This window comes from Lepidochelys olivacea (genome assembly GCF_965140295.1).
Source record: "Lepidochelys olivacea isolate rLepOli2 genome assembly, chromosome: 16".
Taxonomy (NCBI): domain Eukaryota; kingdom Metazoa; phylum Chordata; order Testudines; family Cheloniidae; genus Lepidochelys; species Lepidochelys olivacea.
In genome coordinates this window covers 18,259,977-18,279,440 of record NC_140426.1, presented here as the reverse complement: position 1 = coordinate 18,279,440, position 19,464 = coordinate 18,259,977, and the positions used below count along the sequence as shown (strand labels likewise).

The window sequence follows — 19,464 nt, the reverse complement described above, 5'->3', positions numbered from 1 at the left end:
AACTTATCACTGATCTTAGAGCAACTGACATTTAGGGCATTGCCTTTTGCCCTGAAAAATCCCACAGGTATTTATAAAAATAAAAAGGGGATGTAGGGAGACCTTGCTTACCAGCAGCTCTTGTTCTCCAAATGCATTGCCTACATGAAGTGGCTTTGTAGGAAGAGTCCTGGCCCAACCATGGAACCTTTTTGAGCTGCTAGGGGCTGAGGCATGTCTCTCAAACCCTACACTCTTAGGGAGTGAGAGTATAAAAGCCCTGTGCCCTCCACCCACTACTGAAATGTTTCCAACTCTGGGGAGGAACAAAGCAGTGGCTTAACAGTGGTCAGCAAAGCTACACAAGTTTAGGACAGGAAGTGAGGGATACTACATCCAAAGTGCTGTTACCTTTTTTTTTTCCACTTGCTGGGTATTGGCTACTGCCCTCTGTTGCTCCATCCACACCTCCTTGTACCTGTGCTGGAGAAGGTCGAAGAGGGGAGTGGAAGGCCTACAAAACATTCAGACGATAAAATCACAATGGGCCAAAGCATCCCACGGGTACACCCGTTTGGTCCCTCTAAAAAAGACTTTGATTTATGTCTGCAGAGGATGGCAAATGCGACTGGTGAGAATGTTATGGTTATATCATCTCTGCTGGAAATACGAAAATCTGTTTTGATGAGAGGGCCCTGCTGCAGAAAGAAACCGTATCATGTACGCTCACACAGCACTAAATGCCCCATGTATAGTATTTGCTCAAGATAACCACGCAATATATAGTGTAAGCTTCCCTAGTGCATTCACCACACTCCGATCACCAAATGTGCCTTTCTGCACAATATTGGGGCAGCTTTGATCTCCAGCAATAAAGGTCTCTAGTATGGTGGAAGGATCGCAGCAGCACCTTGCCTGACAACTCAGTCTGGGACCCAGCTAAGAACTTAGAGACAGCACATTCTAGCCTTCTGGACTTGGGGCATCCATTCTGGGAACCAAGTAGCTCAGGGAAAAATGATAAAAGGCTGTGCTGAGCCTTCACATCAATATCCGAGAGCTTTGAGCTGTGATTCTGGCCCTGACAGGCCTCCAGAAGTCCTGCCTTGTCAGTCGTTCCCCACCCATCTGAGTGGTAGTTGCCTCTGAATTAACAAAGGGGCACAAAGAGTGAGGTGGTGTGATGAGAGGCTCTGAAGTCCATCAGACCTCCCATGTGCCAAAGAAGCTGAACCAGGCAACAGCAGGGCCGAACTGAAGGCCTGGCAGACTGGGCGTAGGAGGGGCTTCCAGCTGTAGCGGGACAAAGGGAAGATGCTGATAAACACCTTGCCCATTAAGCAACTTAAACGAGAGTTGAAATGTTCCATCAGAAAAATGATCCATTTGTGCTCAGAGAGGAAGGTCTTGAAAAGCAAAACCAAAAACCTCCTCCTCACTGACAAAGAAAATAGACATTCAGGCCAAGGTCTCCCAGTCTCATCGTTCACTGACCTCGATCCCTGCAATCAGTATACAGAGGAGCCAGAACCCATCACACAAACTGCACAAAGATTCACAGATTCCAAGGCCAGAAGGGACCATGGTGGTCATCTGGCCTGACCTGAGGTATAACAGAGGCCACGGATTTAATTCCTCTTTGAACTAGCTCAGATCTTTTAGAAAAACGTCCAATCTTGATTTTAAAATTTCTAATGATGGCAAAGCTACCCCTGCCCCCAGCATGAATCCAGTTGCAGGCCTTGCATTTCACACCCTGATTCCTAGCATGGTAGGTGCTCTTCAAATTTTCTGTTTTGCTTTGTTTTTGTTTTTTTATTCTATTTTTTTTTACCTCCTTCCCCACACTTCATACAAAACAACTACTACTATATCCGGGAAGGAAATACAATTAAAACAAAAGAGAGAGATTACGGTATCCCTGACACGGCAGTTTAGTGATCATTACAAGTGATGATGTCTGAAGTGGTGGGTGTACTCAGGCCTAAGTTTAAGCCCGACCCAGATCTAAATTGGATCCAAGACCACATAAGCCAAGCCCAAAAGAGTCTAATTATTTTCTGACTTGACCCCGACTCTTTCCCCTCAACTTAAGTCAGTGCATCTGCAACCTCTGGCCCATGGGGTTGGCCTAGTGGTGGCTCCATGCTCCGCTCCTGCCTGCCGTTGCCCCCGCCTGGGCTGTGTGTGTTGTGAAGTGAGAGGTGCTGTGATTCCTTGGCACACTCACTCTGCATTGCAACAGCAAGATGGTGCTGGCTGGCAGGAGCAAGGTAGGAAGCTGCCCTGGCACCAACCCTATGGGCAGGAGGAGAAGGGCTGACCTGAACCCGACACTTGTAATTGGGTCCTGTTCGGTCTGGGCTGGGTTGCGGGGCTCTGCTCTGAAGCTCATACAAAATTTTAATTTGTAGAACTACTGACTATAGGCCCTAACTGAAATCAGGGCCTCATTGTGCTAGGCCCTGTACAGACATAAATAAAAGGTAGGCCCTTCCCCAAACACCTTAATAGTTCAGATAAAATGTGGGAGCAGGGAAGGATTATTATCCCAATTTAACCAAGGAGGAACTGAGGCACAGAGATTAAATGGACTTGTTCAAGGTCACATAGGGAGTCTGTAGGAGAGCTGTCAACTGAGTCCAGATCTCCTGGGTTCCAGTCCAATGCGTTCTCCATGTGCACCAAACACATCCTGCCTTTTAAAATAAAGTTCTTAAAGTTGGCAAAGAACTGGGAGAACCTTCTTTTTTTTTTTTCATTTTTTTTATTTTTTTGGGGGGGAGGGATGGAGTCTTAATAGTAAAAGTCTGACTTTAATATCACACTAAATACAGTGTTTTCGATGTGGCTTCCCAACAGGCTCCACTACACTAGCTGTGTGTGAACGGATACAATGGTGAAATGCTCCCGCCAGGAGGCATGTACAGGGCATGTACGATGCCAGAGGTAACATGCTCAGCACATGGCTTAGCTAAGCCTCGAGGAACAGAAGAATAAAGAGAGTAAAAAGGCAGCTGCTTCTCAGCTAGTATCCTGGCTAAATGAATTGAGCTGATAGTAGCCAGAGTGGCAAGCTGTGAGAATCGGAACTGTGTGTTTGCACCCTTCCTTCTTTGTGACTTTGGTCCGAGGAGGCAGGGCAGGTTTAATTTCACCAACCAATGTGAAAGATGGAGCAATAGCAAGGAAGCAGAAAACATCCTTACTGTGAATACAGTTCGTTTCCTCAGGGTGAGTTTCATGATTGAGAAATGGTGTGAAATAAACAGGATGAAATTCAATGACAAACGCAAAGTACTTCACTTAACAAGGAACAATCAGTTGCACACATACAAAATGGGAAGTGACTGCCTAGGAAGGAGTACCGCAGAAAGGGATCTGGGGGTCATAGTGGATCACAAGCTAAATATGAGTCAACAGTGTAACGCTGTTGCAAAAAAAGCAATCATTCTGGGATGCATTAGCAGGAGTGTTATAAGCGAGACACGAGAAGTAATTCTTCCGCTCTACTCTGTGCTGATTAGACTTCAACTGGAGTATTGTGTCCAGTTCTGGGTGCCACATTTCAGGAAAGATGTGGACTGATTGGAGAGAGTGTAGAGAAAAGCATAAAAAATGATTAAGGTCTAGAAAACAAGACCGATGAGGGAAGATTGAAAAAATTGGGTTTGTTTAGTCTGGAGAAGAGAAGACTGAGAGGGGACACAACAGTTTACAAGGTGGTTACAAGGAGGAGGGAGAAAAATTTTATTTAACCTCTGAGGATAGGACAAGAAGCAATGGGCTTAAATTGCAGTAAGGATGGTTTAGGTTGGACATTAGGAAAAACTTCCAAACTGTCAGGGAGGTTAAGGACTGGAATAAATTGCCCAGGGAGGTTGTGGAATCTCCATGATTGGAGGTTTTTGTTTGTTTGTTTTAAGAGCAGGTTAGACAAACCTGTCGGGGATGGTCTAGGTAATCTTAGTCCTGCCTTGAGTGCAGGGGACTGGACTAGATGCCCTCTTGAGGTCCCTTCCAGTTCTACGACTCCATGATGGTATTTCCAGCAGCAAATGTTAAACTAAAAACGCTAAATGATGAGTAAGTGAAGGGATCTTGATTTTACTATTTTTATAAATTCTCCTCCCCACACACCCTTCTGATGAGGAATTCTTCCATTGCAGCAGCAGCAGCCTATTACAATATGTAGCCACCAGACACCCTGCTCTGCTTACTCCTGTAGCATAGCCTTAGTTGCCACTACTACAATAGGAATGCTCTCTTCCAGGCCTGTCCAGGCCAACTGCTAGGTGGCATCAACAGCAAGAAACTACCACCACTGGCTAGCAATCAGGGCTACTCCTGTATCCTCCTGCACCAGGAGATTGTCTTCTGTGGAGAGAGCATGTCCTCTGGTCCACAGAACCACTCCCTTCTTATGCTTCTAAGTTTCCAGCAGGACTCAGTCTGAAATCAGTAGCAACCAGCTTTTAAATGCCACTCGTGCTTGGAGAATCTTTTAATAGTGCAGAAGGATGCCAGCAGTGTATATGCAAATACTAACTCTTCTGTTTCTGTTTCCTTCACCCCTGCGGTGACTTTTATTACTTAATTATTGCACGCCACATGCTTCAGAACAGCCTAATCTATGGTCGTGTTTTCTAATGATACTGGATGCCCAATCTAGCCATGTACACCCCCAGAGGCCATTTGTATGGGAAGAGACATCTTTCTACAAATCTACCATTTCATAGATCACATGCTGCTGGGGTCGGTCTTTTCAAGCATTTGCTTACCAACCAGCTGCTGACTCTAACCATTCACCAGCTGGCTAGCAAGGGGACACCACGACACAAAAGATTACACTGACTTGTCCCTTGGTTTCCTTTTCTCCCTCTGATTTGAATCTACATTCTAATCAGGGAGCTTGGCAAATTAGATACTAAAATAATTTACTAAAAGAAAATGCAGAACAGGTCTGATTGTGTGAGGTGCTGAGCACACTTTATCCACAGGAGAGGGCCCCCAGGGGAAAATTGGCAACTCTTGAGCAGGTAACTTAAATTTGACAGCCTGGTTTAGTAACTCAGTCTACCTGGGTACGTTTGTTTAGTCCTGGCAAAAACACAATACAAAGCCACACACATTAACTTGTTTGCTGCTTGGCTGATCGCCCTTTATTTACTGTTTGGATGGTATAGTGCAAGCCACTGTCCCAATGGTGCGGTGCTTGCATATTGCGTCATCGGAAAGCTGCTAATACAGTACCCACCAGTGTGACAAAAGGAACAGAAAGCATCACTGATTGCATTGGCTTGCAGTGTGCAGAAAGATACATTTGGAACACAGAAATGATCAAACTGGGGACAGAGCGGTGACACATCTAATCCACTCCCTCTGGTGTGTCACTTTATGGCCACCATCTTTCTGGTCCACTGGGATTCCCTCCCGCATTGTTCAGAAGGGTTGCTGCTGTGTGATGTTGCTACCCACCCCCCCAACAGACAGAGGGTGCTGCCCCACTGTATATTCAGCTCCTCTCAGAATGGATATGAAACCCAGGCTAGGGTCAAAGCACAATAGTGAGGGTGGGAGGAAGCTTGTGCTGCCAGTGTCACTGGAATATGTGTCATCAAGAAACAGAGGGATTCAGTCTTCAAGGCTGTCAAGACTGCACCTTCTACCAGCACTAATTTCACTTCTACATGGTACATAGGGGGTAAAGGTGTAAGTGTGGTAGGGATTCCACGAAGCTTTGAATACAGACTCTGGTTATTCGTTCTGCAACAGAGGCATGTCTTGTAGCTCCACGGAGGTGACTATTTAACTGTGTTGAATTTACTGGTTGAAAGATGAATTTGGGTTTGATCTTCTTCTTCAGGGATCCTTCCCTCTTGTGATTAATTACAGTGAGGTCCTGATCCTGCAAGGCTTTTAAGCACATGTGTAATTTTAAGTGACTCGCATGTTCAAAGTTACACCCATGCTCAAGTGCTTGGCTGGAGCAGGGGCTTACTATATCTTTTCATTGTGGATGCTCCACCTTGTTTCTCCAAGATCCTCTATGAGCTAAATGTGGAAAAGGGAGTGGAGGAGGGGGAAAAAAGAACAGTTCAGCAACAATAACTTCAACCAGAGAAACTTCAGAGGGAAACCCACTCTTCGTGGGTCAAATGCTGGTCCCACCGAAGTTGCTAGGCGTTTTGCCATTGATTTCAATGGGCCCAGGATTTGGCACTAATGCAGTAAATCTCATCTGCAGCCAGACCTAAGAGGAAATTCACTTTCACATTAGTGTTACTCAAGGAGAGGAGTCTCTTCCTGTAGCCCTGATTAAATGTCTGGGAACAGATGCCATTGTTCTAAATCAGGCAGACTTTGTTGTTGTTGTTTTGCAGATGCTTGTGTGGGGGGTGGGAGGCGGCAGCCAGTCAAAACATTTATTATGGATTAAAACAAAGCTCCTTCACAACAAGTGAGATCTTCTTTGTTTTGGCACAAGGGCCCTGCCAGGGGAAGGAGAGGAGAGAAAAGTTTTGATGTGATGTAACAAATTATTTATACCTGTGGAAAAAACCCAGCCTCTTCCGTTTATAGTCACCTTGTTCGAGCCATTTCTAATGCTGACATTTCCTACATAGTTTAAAATTTATTTATGCACATTTTCGAAACTATTACCCTTGGAACATTTTCTGTGTCTTTAATAGACTCCTCTGCTAAATTATTTTCAAGAGACAGGATTTATAACTACATTCTATAGAAATGACAGGCTCCTGCTAACTTGGTTATATGATGTGGTAGACTCTCCTGCCAGAAATCTCTTGGAAAAGAAACTTTCAGCCTTTTAATGGGTTCTTTTTACTGTAAAAATAATGTTAACTATAATAAAGTATTAACACACATTAAAATGAAATGGTGTAGACCTTAAATGAGCTACAAACTAGTTAAATCTATTCCCCGCAATGTGATCCTTCAGTGCTTTGCAACCGATACCACGGAGCCGGGATTTATCTAAAATGAAGGCACTGGGGACATGCAAGAGAAATGGTAATTATAATTTGCAAATATTAGTCTGACACTTTCTTTGTGTATGTGTGTATAAATCCTGACAGCTATGATTCATGCGTTCTGCCCAATAGTGCTCTACCGAGATTAGACGGGATCCTTTTACGGCAGGCCATCATCATATCTGCCGCTCATTAAAACTTTGTGGAGAACGAGAACTTGCAGAAAATAGGGAGCCGTCAGAACCTTCTGAGGGACTTTCGGTACACGCTTGTTGAAAGGTGTTTGAGAAGGGAGCCTTGGGTCTGACAAACTGGAATTTTAGTACTCCTCTCCGTTCACAGTGGGGCAAAATAATTGGTCATCAGTGACTACTAATTTGGTTTAGTAGCCAGAGGCATTTTTTTTCTTCCCAGAAAATCAATGACAGTGCAGAGGTCTGTTCAACGTGATTCAGCTCAAGACGGGTCCTCATTTAGCTCTTGATGCTCCTTCCACTGGAGACAGCTATTTTGTTACGATGAAATTTAAATCTATCCACAATACTCGACTGAGTGTGGCACCACTGTAGTCAAAGTTGTGACAGTTTCCCCTCAAACTTATTTTCGAAGATTTAAACACTGTCCATTAAAAAAAAAAATCACATTTGGCAAAAAGTTGGTGTAAAGGACTGTGCTCAGGAGGAATTTTTTAAGGCACAATTGGTTTGATCACTGCTGTAAAAGGGTAAAAGCTATACTTGTAGATGCTTTTCTGTGCTTAGTGTAAGTCAAAAGCAGATCAGATATAAACATTTAGGGCAAAATTGAGCTCTTGAATTGTCCTGGTAGATTTGAGTTCCAATATATTGCCTTTCCTACATTACAGGTCACCCACTGATAATCAATGAGATAAATTGGCAGGCAGAGCAGAATGACAGAATTTGTCACTGGATTCACCCATATGTAGGGTGCAGCTGATAGGGCCTATTGCAAAAACCTGTACATGACAAATAGGGCTTTAATAGGAGCAGGAGCTAGCCTTACCTGGTATTTATGCTATAGACCATAATAGCACCAAACAATTAGATGAGTTATGGTGTCACCCACCTTCCTGATGGCTTAATCAATTAATTTTTTTTAAATGGAAATGTGTACAGAACAGATTCTGTAAAATGAACATTGAGTTTAGCTGAGTTCTTTTGGGGACTGGGCTGCTGCTGCTGTTCAGAGACTACTCATCAGTACAACTGACTTCGGATGTCAAGGAGTTAAATGCACCAAAAGCCAGGAAAACTTAGATTTAGGGATGACAGGTGCAGCACACGAGCTACATAAAACCATGTCCTGTTGAGATGCCACCAGGACAACAGGGGCAGGCAAAAAATGTAGGCCCAGTCCTATTATTTTTGGTTTGCGTTGGTTTGTCAGGCCCTAGCTGCTGTTTTGCTGCAGCAGATTAGTGCATGAATAGATGACTTTTCCAGCTGGACCCTCCTTGGCAAAATCTCTTTCAAACCAGTTCCTCCTCCTCTAGAACTGAGCAGTGCATTTCCTCATTCACAGTCCAGTTGGCAAAGATCACAGTAAAGGCCAAATTTCCAAACATTGCGAGAAATGCAAACTTGGCAAGTACAAACTCAGGCTTTTTTTAATGCCTATGGTGTGCAAAATGGCTTGTAAGGGAGGGTGCGCGGACCGATTTGCAGATTTTCTGAAAATTCAGCCCTAAGGGGACTGGCTTGATAAAACCAAAGCCCAAGATAAGAGTTAGGGTTGAAACTTTATCGTTAAGCTCATGTCTCCAGACAGTGGGTGATTTCATTTGCTGTACCATATGTGCTATACTAGAGCTTCTGAAGGACAATATATAACTCCTGCCTTAGAGTATACGCTGGTTTCTGGGAGCAATCAATGTTTACATTAAGATCTTGCTTTTTACTGTTAAAATTTGGCATGGCTTAGGCCCCTTGTACGTCCTAAATGTGTTAGACCCGTTTATTCTTAACCCCACTTTTTACAATTCTCTGACCTGAGGCTGCCATTAATTCTATATGTAGGAGTCCGATGGAGCCATTTTCTTGATGTTGCCGCCATTTTGTGGAATTTGTTCCCTTCTGATATCAGGAACTCTGAATTTCTCACTGCCTTTGTAGACAAAGTCTAAGGAGACTGAGGTCTTATTTTTATTGGCTTTGGGTTACTGTTTGTTTAGCTTCTGGCTTTGTTGCTTTTGTCGTAAAGTGCTGTGAGACAGTAAATGTGGATAGCACCTTATGAGCCTTTTATTGTATCTTTTCCGTGAATATTCTCCTTGTTGCAGAAAGAGTTTGTTTGCATTGTGGTGAGATGAGTTACCCTCCATGTCGATGCAGTGTAAATATCTGGTGGCAATTGGTTTTTGGGAAACAATCATTTCTAGTTACATGGTGGGACATGACATGTTAAAATCTTGCTACACCACACCAGCCAGGAAAATGTCCAGGTCACAACAGTGCAACCAATACTGCAGGCCCACGGTATGGTCAGATTGGCTTAAATTTCAGCCTCCATTCCTGCAGTATGACTCCCAAGGGGCTAATTGCTGGGATCCTCACACTGCGGAGAAGTAGCTGCTCCTCCCAGTGGGAGAGAAAGTAACACATTTACAGAATGACCTCTTAGCAAGATGCCTGGATTTACTTCTTTATCCTCATTATTATTATTATCCATCTGGATACTCACTGAACAACTTTCTCCCTACTGAACTCGTCTCTGTGTGCCCACTAACTGAGCAAGAACTTGTGATTTGTAGATGGCTTCAGAATGTTAACTGGGGAACTGGTGCTACGATGTGGATTCCTCATTGGGAAATCCAATTCATTTCCTGGACCTCTTCAAAGCAAAAGTGTCCTTAGCAAGGCCATAGACGGCAGCAGATTGCCTTAAGCAAATGGGGTTTTCTGTTGATTCCTCATTCCATTTTTCTTTTTTTTGAAAATAGATGGAACTTTATTTTCTTGCCATTAGGGTGAGCCTAGACTAACAACTCCGAAATCAGGAGATGGGGAAGGGACACAGAGACAGACATTTGCTCTCTAACAGTCAGGACATGGAGATGTAAAAATGTGATCTGACATTGACAGTTATCACAATTTACAGGTCATCATATGATGGGCCCTGGCCGCAGACATGCTGTGGGTCTATATAGCACCTAGCACAATGGGGTTCTGGTCCTATCGAGGTCCCCAGTGTGACAGCAATTTAAATAATAGTAAAGAGCTAATGCTTTATACCAGGCTGCCCAGGCAGGTGGACAGCACAGGAAAATGCCGACTACACTAGCGGTGGTATTATGCTGGCTCCCCACCCTTCCTTGTTACTGATGAGCTAGAACTAGCTATCTATCCACCATTAATTTGTCTCTCTGTATAGCCCAGCAGGAATCTGGGGCATGATTACAGCTATGGCCCTTGCTTGGGAGGCAGGCATAGCCCAGCCATCCCCCTGCACACTGCCTGCCTTTCGCTTGCTTTAATTGTTCCCCTTTGGCCAGCAGACCTGTCTGTTCTAACAAGGACAGTCAAGAGGAGGGGGAAGTAATTGAGGCACTTAACCACACTCACAAGCGTTGACTTCTGCAGCTAATTAGGAAAGAGGGCCGCTGGGCTTTTTGTTATTTTTTAATTGTGGTTTATGCATAAAAGCTAACGGCAGAGGAGGGACATATATTTAACAGCAAATTCTTGACTTCTAAATTTGTATAAAAGGTCATTTACAATTTGTTAACATTTTCACAAGGGTGAATTCAATTAGCCGCTCCAAAAGTCCCTACACATGTGCACACGTATTCCTAATGAGAACGATGGAAAAACTAGCAGGGCATTAATGTCCTGCCTCTTTATTTTCCTAAGGAGCTTGCAGAACATAAAGTTACCTTAACAGCTTCACAGAACTCTAAATGGGCCCTGGCAATAAACCCATAGAGAAGCCAGAAAGATCATTTTTAAATGCTCTCCACTTATCCTCACTTTTTGTTAACCACTGAAGAAAATAAGAAGAGACAAATTGGTTAAATAAAAATGGGGACCAATTTTTTGCAGTCCTTATGATGGCAAATCTCCTAGTGAAATCAGTGGGTGTTTTGCCTACACAGGGGCTGCTGGATCTGTGCTGCTGCAGATTCCTCTGAATTTCCAGTGTTTCTCTACTACTCTTTGGAATCTGGATGGGGAAATAACATACATTATTTCACTGTGGGCAGCCAATGAGAGAACTTCTTTTTCGAAGTGTTGGAGGATCCGTTATTTTGCTCAGAGGGCTCGTACGTATAGGACAGTAAAAAGAATAAAATCCATTGTAAACATACACTTTAAAAGATTTATCAGATGCTCATAGATGTACTTAGGAGTATACGTAGTTACAAGAGCACCAATTTGCTTTACTGTTTTCTCCCAAGCTAAGAATACAAGAGACACCCTCATACCAATCATAAGCACACGCACAAGCCCATATCTTATATACAGGGTACTAAGTCCAGCTCTTACCGTCCACTAAATAACTGACTTCACATGTTGAAGGTTGTGCAATCGCTGTTAGGCAGCTCAGCTGTAATTGTGACCAATTTAACCTTTTGATCTTTAGAGAGGGTAAGGAAACTAAATATCTATATTTTTCCTTCATAGTTGTTTGAAAGTCTGTGTCTTGCTCTCTGAAAAACGAAGGCAGGAAATGGTTATTCTAGAAGCTGGCCATTACAAACCAGCTGGCCTTGTTCCTAAAGCACAGTTTGAAATGCAGGTTGGAGTGCTCTGCTCTGGCTGAGCCTTAACCAGCACCAGCATTCGATGGGCAACCATCAAAATCAACAAGTGAAAGAAGAGTTGAGGAAACCAGTCGTAGGGGCCTTTACTTTCACTCGGTACTGAAAGAATAGTTACAGCAAAAATAAAGTGTTTGAATCTATATTAGGGCTGGTAGAGACTTTTTTTGTGAAACATTTAAACAAAAACTCCAATTTTTTTGGTTTCCATCAAATTTTCTCTTCTAAAATTTTCAGGTTTTCATTGTAAAACCATAATTTTTTGACAAAAACCAGATTTTTTTGGTGAAAATTTCCATTTAATCCAAAAAGCCATTTTCTGTTTGAAAAAATTCTACCAATTTTTTTTTTACCAGCTCTAATATATATACAATCAAAGCCCACACACACCACATAAGGGGATTACACATGTGTGCAGGCAAATTCTTTCCCCTTTCTTTTGCTATTCAGGATGAGCTATTTGATAAGAAGAAATCTAGATCTTAAGTTTAACACTAAGGCCATATGCTGCTCTCCTTACTCATCATGCCTTCCATAATAAGCAAGACTTGGTTGTACATTAACAATGATATGACAGCTCATTTTCTCTTAAAAAGAAAAATATCCAAGAGCCTGAAGAAGTTGAGTAGAAACCATAACTGCAGCAAATATCCATATTTTACCAGAACCAATATTTGCATGAGTACACTCAAAGTTATTTAAAAACAATAACAATACTTAGCTTTTACAGAGCACTTTGCATGTTCAAAGCACTGTGCAGACAATTAGGAGAACTGCAGTGTGCTATAAAAGAGAATCACCCTCTAGCAACACTACAGCTAGTTAGCAGGAAATGTAAATGTCTCCAATATAATAAAAGAATTATTCTTGAAACAGAAGTTTCTCTCTTGACAACATGAGGATGGTGGTCAGGACACAGAAAATACATGTTGCCTTTGGCTGATTGTCCAGTTGGGGTTAGTCCTGATTTTTTTAAGGTTAATTTCACAAGAGCAAACCAGAGTGATCATATTTATCTTACAACAACTCTAGAAATTCCTAATTTCCTATTCAGTCCAATAGTGAAATGCATTTCTTGTGTCTCAATCTACTTCCTGACAGGAATGTTGAGTCTAGTGGCGCATTGGCAAAGTATGAGCATTCTCTAAGGGAGAAACTAACACCAGTCACAGTAATGGTCACAGAAACACTTGTCACTAAAACCTGTGGAGATGTTGCCATACGGTTGGGACACTGGCTGGGACTTGAGAATTGAACCCAAGTCTTCCTGCTCCCCCACAAACTTCTTGTATGACCTTGGGAAAGTCACTTCATCAGATATTTAAAGGCATTTAGGCACCTAAAAATGCAGATAGGTGTCTACTTGGATTTTCAACAGCACCTACGTGCCCCTCTTATTGATTTAAACAACAATCCCCCTAGGTCCTATCTGCATCTTCAGGGGCTTAAATTCCTTTAAAAATCTCCGCTGTAATGTGGGGATAGCAGCACTTTCCTACCACACTGGGGTGCTGAGGATAAATATATGAAAGATTCTGAGGTGCTCAGATACTACAGGAATAGGGGCAAGATAAGTACCATGGCTGGACAGAGATGTTAGACCCATTTTTCAGTGCTAACACCACAGAGCAAGGTTTTATTTAAAGTGAAGGTGCCAGGGGAATAAATGCAAAGGAAACGGTAACCATCATCTGCAAACATTATGTAGGTATGTTACACTCTGTGTAGGAGATTCTCACCCCGCCAGGGTGTATTTAGCTATTGCAGGAGGCAACACTGATGACGGCCGTTTTCCTTCAGAGAAAGCACAGAAACCTGTTTACAATTCAGAGGGGCCTGAGCGTGTGCATCGGCAGCAGCCCAGCCATTACTCCAGCTCTCGTACTCAGCGGACACACTCTCTGTTGCAAATCCTGGTTCACACAAGGTAGCTCTTGTAAAGATCAGAAGCTGGAGCATGAATCTGAGAAATCTGATTGGAGGATGCCCCATGGGGGAGGCCGGGACCCTACCACATCCTCGTTAGTGCTGACCTTGGCACAAGCACTGCCTGCTGATGGATAGGCTATGGAGCTGGACAAGACCCTGGGGAACCACTGTATTATCTATTATTGTCCCATCAGCGCCTCCCCTGACCCCTCCCAACTCTGAATGCCACAGGCATCAGGGAGAGAATAAATCTATGTCTGATACTAAAAGAGAAAGAGAGAGAGAATGAAAAAGGAGATGAAAAATGTCCTTTTTATGACTCTTACAACAAAGCTGGCCACATGGTTTGTAGAAAACAATTCTCTGGGCGGGGGAGGGGTGGAATCAGCAAAAAGCAGAGTGGCTAATCAACCCAACCCCTCGTAAACTAGTCAAAAGCACTCATGACCTTCTAAGGTAACATCCATTGGAACAAACAGGCCCCATAACTTCAGCCTCGCTCTAATGCCTACAACCCTGTGCGTACGAAACGAACTGTGGAATATGCATCCACCAAGATTGGAAAGTGCCATTCTCAAAAGCATAAGATGATCTGCCTTACTATGGAGAATGTACAGATCAGGATTAATAAGACCTGGATAGCAACCAAAGCATTATGCTCACATTTATTTTTATTCTGGATGAGCCAAAATGGTAGGGAAGTCTACTCTCGGTGCCCTTGGAGAATGCCTGACATTAGTGGCTGGGGGACACATATAGGCCTGTGTCATGGCAGTGGGGCTAATATCTGAAATGAAGGAGGCCAGAGAAACACTACTCCATTTTGAAAAGGAGTCTGTGCATTATCCATAGGCAGCAATATAGTAATATAGAATATGTTCCAGTGACAGTAAAATTGCTTCCCCCACATGAATTTACCCTTATAACTCCTGCTGCTGTTCTGAAATGGGAACTAGAGAGCTGATTCTGGCTCCTCTGGGCAACCTTGGTGGCGTAAAGTGACCACAACGGGCCATGGGAGATTACCCCAGTCCAGATGCAGAGCAGGGCCAGCATAAATGTCCCTATGGTGCCGCCTCTCTGTCTTCAAGTGCTCATAGTCAGCCCTATGTGGGATTCTGGGGTGCTGTGCAGCCTATAGGCAGTTTAAGCAGAGGTCCTGCATAGGGTTGCCAACTTGGTAATATTTAAAAACTGGACACTCCAGCAGGAGTGCCGGAATCTCCCCTGTCCTACCTATTCCCCGCAAGGCCCTGCCCCGCCTCTTCCCCTGAGGCCCCGCCCCTGTCTACTATACCCCTCTTCCCCCTGTCATTTGCTGTTTTTCCCCTCCCACTCCCCGCCACCTAGGTCAGGGAGGACTTGTCTGCGGAGCCGGGGCCAGGAGGTGGTCCTGGCTAAGTAGGGGCCAGAGTGGGTGATGACCTGGTGCCTCCACTCACAGTAATTGGACTTTGGGTGTCCAGTCAGTAGATCTGACTGGACACTGTCAAGTCCCCCTTTCAACTGGACTTTCCAGTTGAAAACCACCTGGCCACCCTAGGACTCCTGCAGCAGCCCAGAACAGAGGCAATGGTGGCATAAAGTCATCTTTTCCCCTACTCCTCCTGAATTGTGCTGTCTGCTGTACCTCAGGAGATGAGGCCCAGAGTAGGCCCTAGATAGTCAGATGTAACTTTGCTTCATTTGAATATGATGTTCACCAAAGCCACTTTTTTCTAAAGACATTTGAGTTCCCAGCTCCTGGAGTCCATGAAGGGTACGATATGTTGCAATTATCTCTGCCCTTTTACCTCCAAACACCCCATCCCCTTAACTGAGAGTGCTCTCCCAATGATCAGCAGCCACAGCTGAGATGTAGTGGTAAGGCCCTACCAAATTCATGGCCATGAAAAACACGTTATGGACCGTGAAATCTGGTCTCCCCCCATGAAATCTTGTCTTTTGAGTGCTTTTACCTTATACTATACAGATTTTATGGGGGAGACCAGCATTTCTCAAATGGGGGTCCTAACCCAAAAAGGAGTTGCCGGGGGGGGGGGAGGGTGTCAAAAGGTTATTTTAAGGGAGTCGTGGTATTGCCACCCTTACTTCTGTGCTGACTTCAGAGCTGGGTGGCCAGAGAGCGGCAGGCTGCAGCTGCTGACTCAGGGCCCAGCTCTGCAGGCAGCAGCACAGAAGTAAAGGTGGCAACACCAGACCAGGCCATCCTTCCTTCTGCACTGCTGCTGGCGGCGGCTCTGCCTTCAGAGCTGGGCTCCCAGCCTGCAGCTGCCGCTCTCCAGGCACCCAGCTCTGAAGGCAGCGCTGCTGCCATCAGCTGCATAGAATGCAGGGCAGAAGTACTGCAACACCCCCTACAATGCAATGCCCCTCTGCCATGTGCACTGGCCAAACTGGACAGTCTCTACGTAAAAGAATAAGTGGACACAAATCAGATGTCAAGAATTATAACATTCATAAACCGGTCGGAGGACACTTCAATCTCTCTGGTCGTTCGCTTTCTGATCTCAAAGTGACTATTCTTCAACAAAAAAACTTCGAAAACAGACTCCAAGGAGAGACTGCTGAATTGGAATTCATTTGCAAATTGGATACAATTAACCTAGGCTTGAATAGAGACTGGGAGTGGTTGAGTCATTATACTAAGTGAAACCTGGATTTATGCAGGAAATAGCCCAGCTTGATTGTCATGCACATTGTGTAAAGAGTTGTCACTTTGGATGGGCTATCACCAGCAGGAGAGTGAATTTGTGTGGGGGGGTGGAGGGTGAGAAAACCTGGATTTGTGCTGGAAATCACTTTAGATAAGCTATTACCAGCAGGACAGTGGGGTGGGAATAGGTATTGTTTCATATTCTCTGTGTATATATAAAGCCTGCTGCAGTTTCCACGATATGCATCTGAGGAAGTGAGCTGTAGCTCACGAAAGCTTATGCTCTAATAAATTGGTTAGTCTCTAAGGTGCCACAAGTCCTCCTTTTCTATTTCCCCTTGTTTATTCCTCCTCCTCCCCCTCCCCCCCCACTCTTCCTCAGATGTTCTAGTTAACTCCTGGAAACCTACTGGAAATGGCCCACCTTGATTATCACTTCAAAAGGTTTTCTCTCCCCCCACCCCACTCTCCTGCTGGTAATAGCTCATCTTAAGTGATCACTCTCCTTACAATGTATATTTTTTCATGGTCTGTGTGTATATAAAATCTCCTCACTGTACTTTCCACTTTATGCATCCGATGAAGTGAGCGGTAGCTCACGAAAGCTTATGCTCAAATAAATTGGTTAGTCTCTAAGGTGCCACAAGTCCTCCTTTTCTTTTTGCGAATACAGACTAACACGGCTGCTACTCTGAAACCTTCAATAACCATGTGACACCCCCCCCCCAACTCCTTTTTGGGTCAGGATCCCTACAATTACAACACTGAAATTTCAGATTTAAATAGCTGAAATCATGAAATTTATGATTTTTAAAATCCTATGACCATGAAATTGACCAAAATGGACTGTGAATTTGGTAGGGTCCTATGTATTGGGCAAGAGCTTTGAATCTGCAAACGGAAATTATTTAAATGTACCAATAATTAAGTGACTTTTTAAAATAAGTGTAGTTTTGGCTGCCTGACATAGCAAGCCCCAGAAATCTCCAACATGCATGAACTAGCCTGTGCATTTTGGATCTGCTTAAAGCCTTCTGACTGGGGTCTGTAAATAAACATTAACAGACATTACAAATACAATGTAGCATGGCTAGTATAGTTTTCCAAGCCATAATCCACTAAACCCAGAGGCTGCTAAAACAGAATCTCCAGACCTAGAATAAATCAGTGACAGGCCAAATTCCACCTTGATTTACAACTTCGGTAGCCCTGCTGAAATTAATGTAAATTGAGATAGAATTGGACCCAATAACTTTTGCCCTTGCTGGTGGTATCTTTAACTCACCAGTTATGAGAAGTGAGTTAAATATCCCATAACAACTCCTTAATAATCCTAGTAATCCTAGTAATTTGATTTTGTCTATAACCTGCTTTTAAAGTAAGGGGATAAATACAATCAGCCTGCATAAAAGGTGGCTATTAAAGAACCAGCAAGATGTGCTACAATAACTTTAAATTAAAAGACTGGTGCCTCTTTCCCTGATGCTGTGGGGTCTGTGGATTTTCAGTAAAACTTTTGAACCTGGCCTAGATCTCTCCCAGGCAGCCATTTAACCTCCCGTTTATGAAGAAATAAAGCACAATTGATGTTGATTTTGGTCTGCGTTAGGGGATACTTTTGCAACATAAAAGCCCTTTTGCCTGCAATTTGCAGAGCAGCCCTGTCACATCAGCAAGGGCTGGTACTGATAAAGATAAAGCTTTATAGCTGGGGCATTTGCTACTAACAGCAAGCTAATGCTGCATTTTCATTTTGATGCAATTAATGTTAATGTCTGCTACGAAAATTGTCATTAAATACCATTTTAAAATCCATTCAATTTGCATATGCAAAGCCCATTTACTATCACGTAAAATACACACCACTGCTCATCATGTCTTTTCCCTTGAATTTGTAGCTGCTATTTATTTCTTTTGTTAGTGATTAGATTTCATTTTAAAAGCTAGATAGTAATGTCTAGCCTAGCCCCTGGCAGAGCACAAAAAACCTACAACATACAACCACAGAGGCATTTCTGAGCCAGGTTCAGAAAGTGTTTGCGGTCCTTTTGATGCACCTGAATGCTTGTGATACAAACTCTTACTGGCTCTTAAAGGCTCCCCTCTTCCCACCCCTCCAGTGGAAGTGAGAGGGGAGAGAACTGTGGAGAAGTCCACAGCAGGACAGGGCTGAAGTCAAAGGGTGCTAAGCAGGATACTTTCTACTCTTCCTTGTGGGTGACTAATTCCCCGCTACAAAAGATGAAGGGGAAATTATCCTGGTCAAGATGCAAAGGGAAGAGCCCCATGAAGCTGTGGGGCTTACCCCCCACCAATTTTACACCCCCCCTCCCATACAGTAAAACAGATGCAAGTTAAGGTAGCATTTATGCCTGCTGTGTGCTTCGCAAAACCTTTTTGAAGGTGTCACAAAGTGCAATGGACAGCTCCTCCGCTCATGGCAGCGCAGCTACTGGCCCAGCTGGGGACTGAATAAGGTGATCGGGGCCCTGTGCCACAATCGGAGTGGCAATGGCAAGGTAGTCCCCTCCCCTCCTGTAGAAGCAGAGGTACAAGCCCCTTTCTCTCCCCCAGGAGTGGTTGCAGGGATAGCAACAAAGGTCCACTTTCCCTCTGGAGAGGCAAGAGTAGCAGCAGGGGGGCACCTTAGTATTTACCCCTGCAACCAGCATGTGTCTGCTTGGGGAGGTGGGGCCCACGGCACTCATCTCCTCCTGCTACACTCAGAACTCTCTGAGGTCCAGTTGGTGGGTCTCGGCGTTAACTCCCCAGTGAGAGGCAGGGCCCAGTTTGCACCTGACAGAGCTATTGTTTCAGACCATCTGCAGACTCAGACAGGAATTATTGCATTGGTCACACTTAGGTCACGTTTTTGAAGTTTTCTTTGCACCCACGAGGGCTAGATGTTTACTTTTTTAAATGAAATATGAGATTCTGATGTAATCACATGACTCAAGGAGCTGGGGCCTTAGACATGAGCTTATTGGGCCTATGCTTTAAGGCATTCCTGGGCCTAGCCATGCTGATGTAGATGAGCAGGGTCCAGGGAAAGCAAACAGGGAGGGTCCCTGCATGCAGCTGGCCAGGATCCCTAGAGTTGGGAGTCTGCTGTCCTGCAGATTTCTGGCTTT

At 44.1% G+C, this 19,464-nt stretch overlaps 1 protein-coding gene across 1 annotated transcript in view; it reads right to left on the bottom strand.

Moving 5' to 3' along the window:
• Nucleotides 1–19,464, bottom strand: part of CFAP77 (cilia and flagella associated protein 77) — a 102,010-nt gene that overhangs the window by 18,328 nt on the left and 64,218 nt on the right. The window contains exon 4 of the mRNA XM_084650239.1: nucleotides 391–493. Within this exon, the coding sequence (XP_084506365.1) occupies nucleotides 391–493 (103 nt within the window). The remainder of the gene's footprint in view (nucleotides 1–390; nucleotides 494–19,464) is intronic.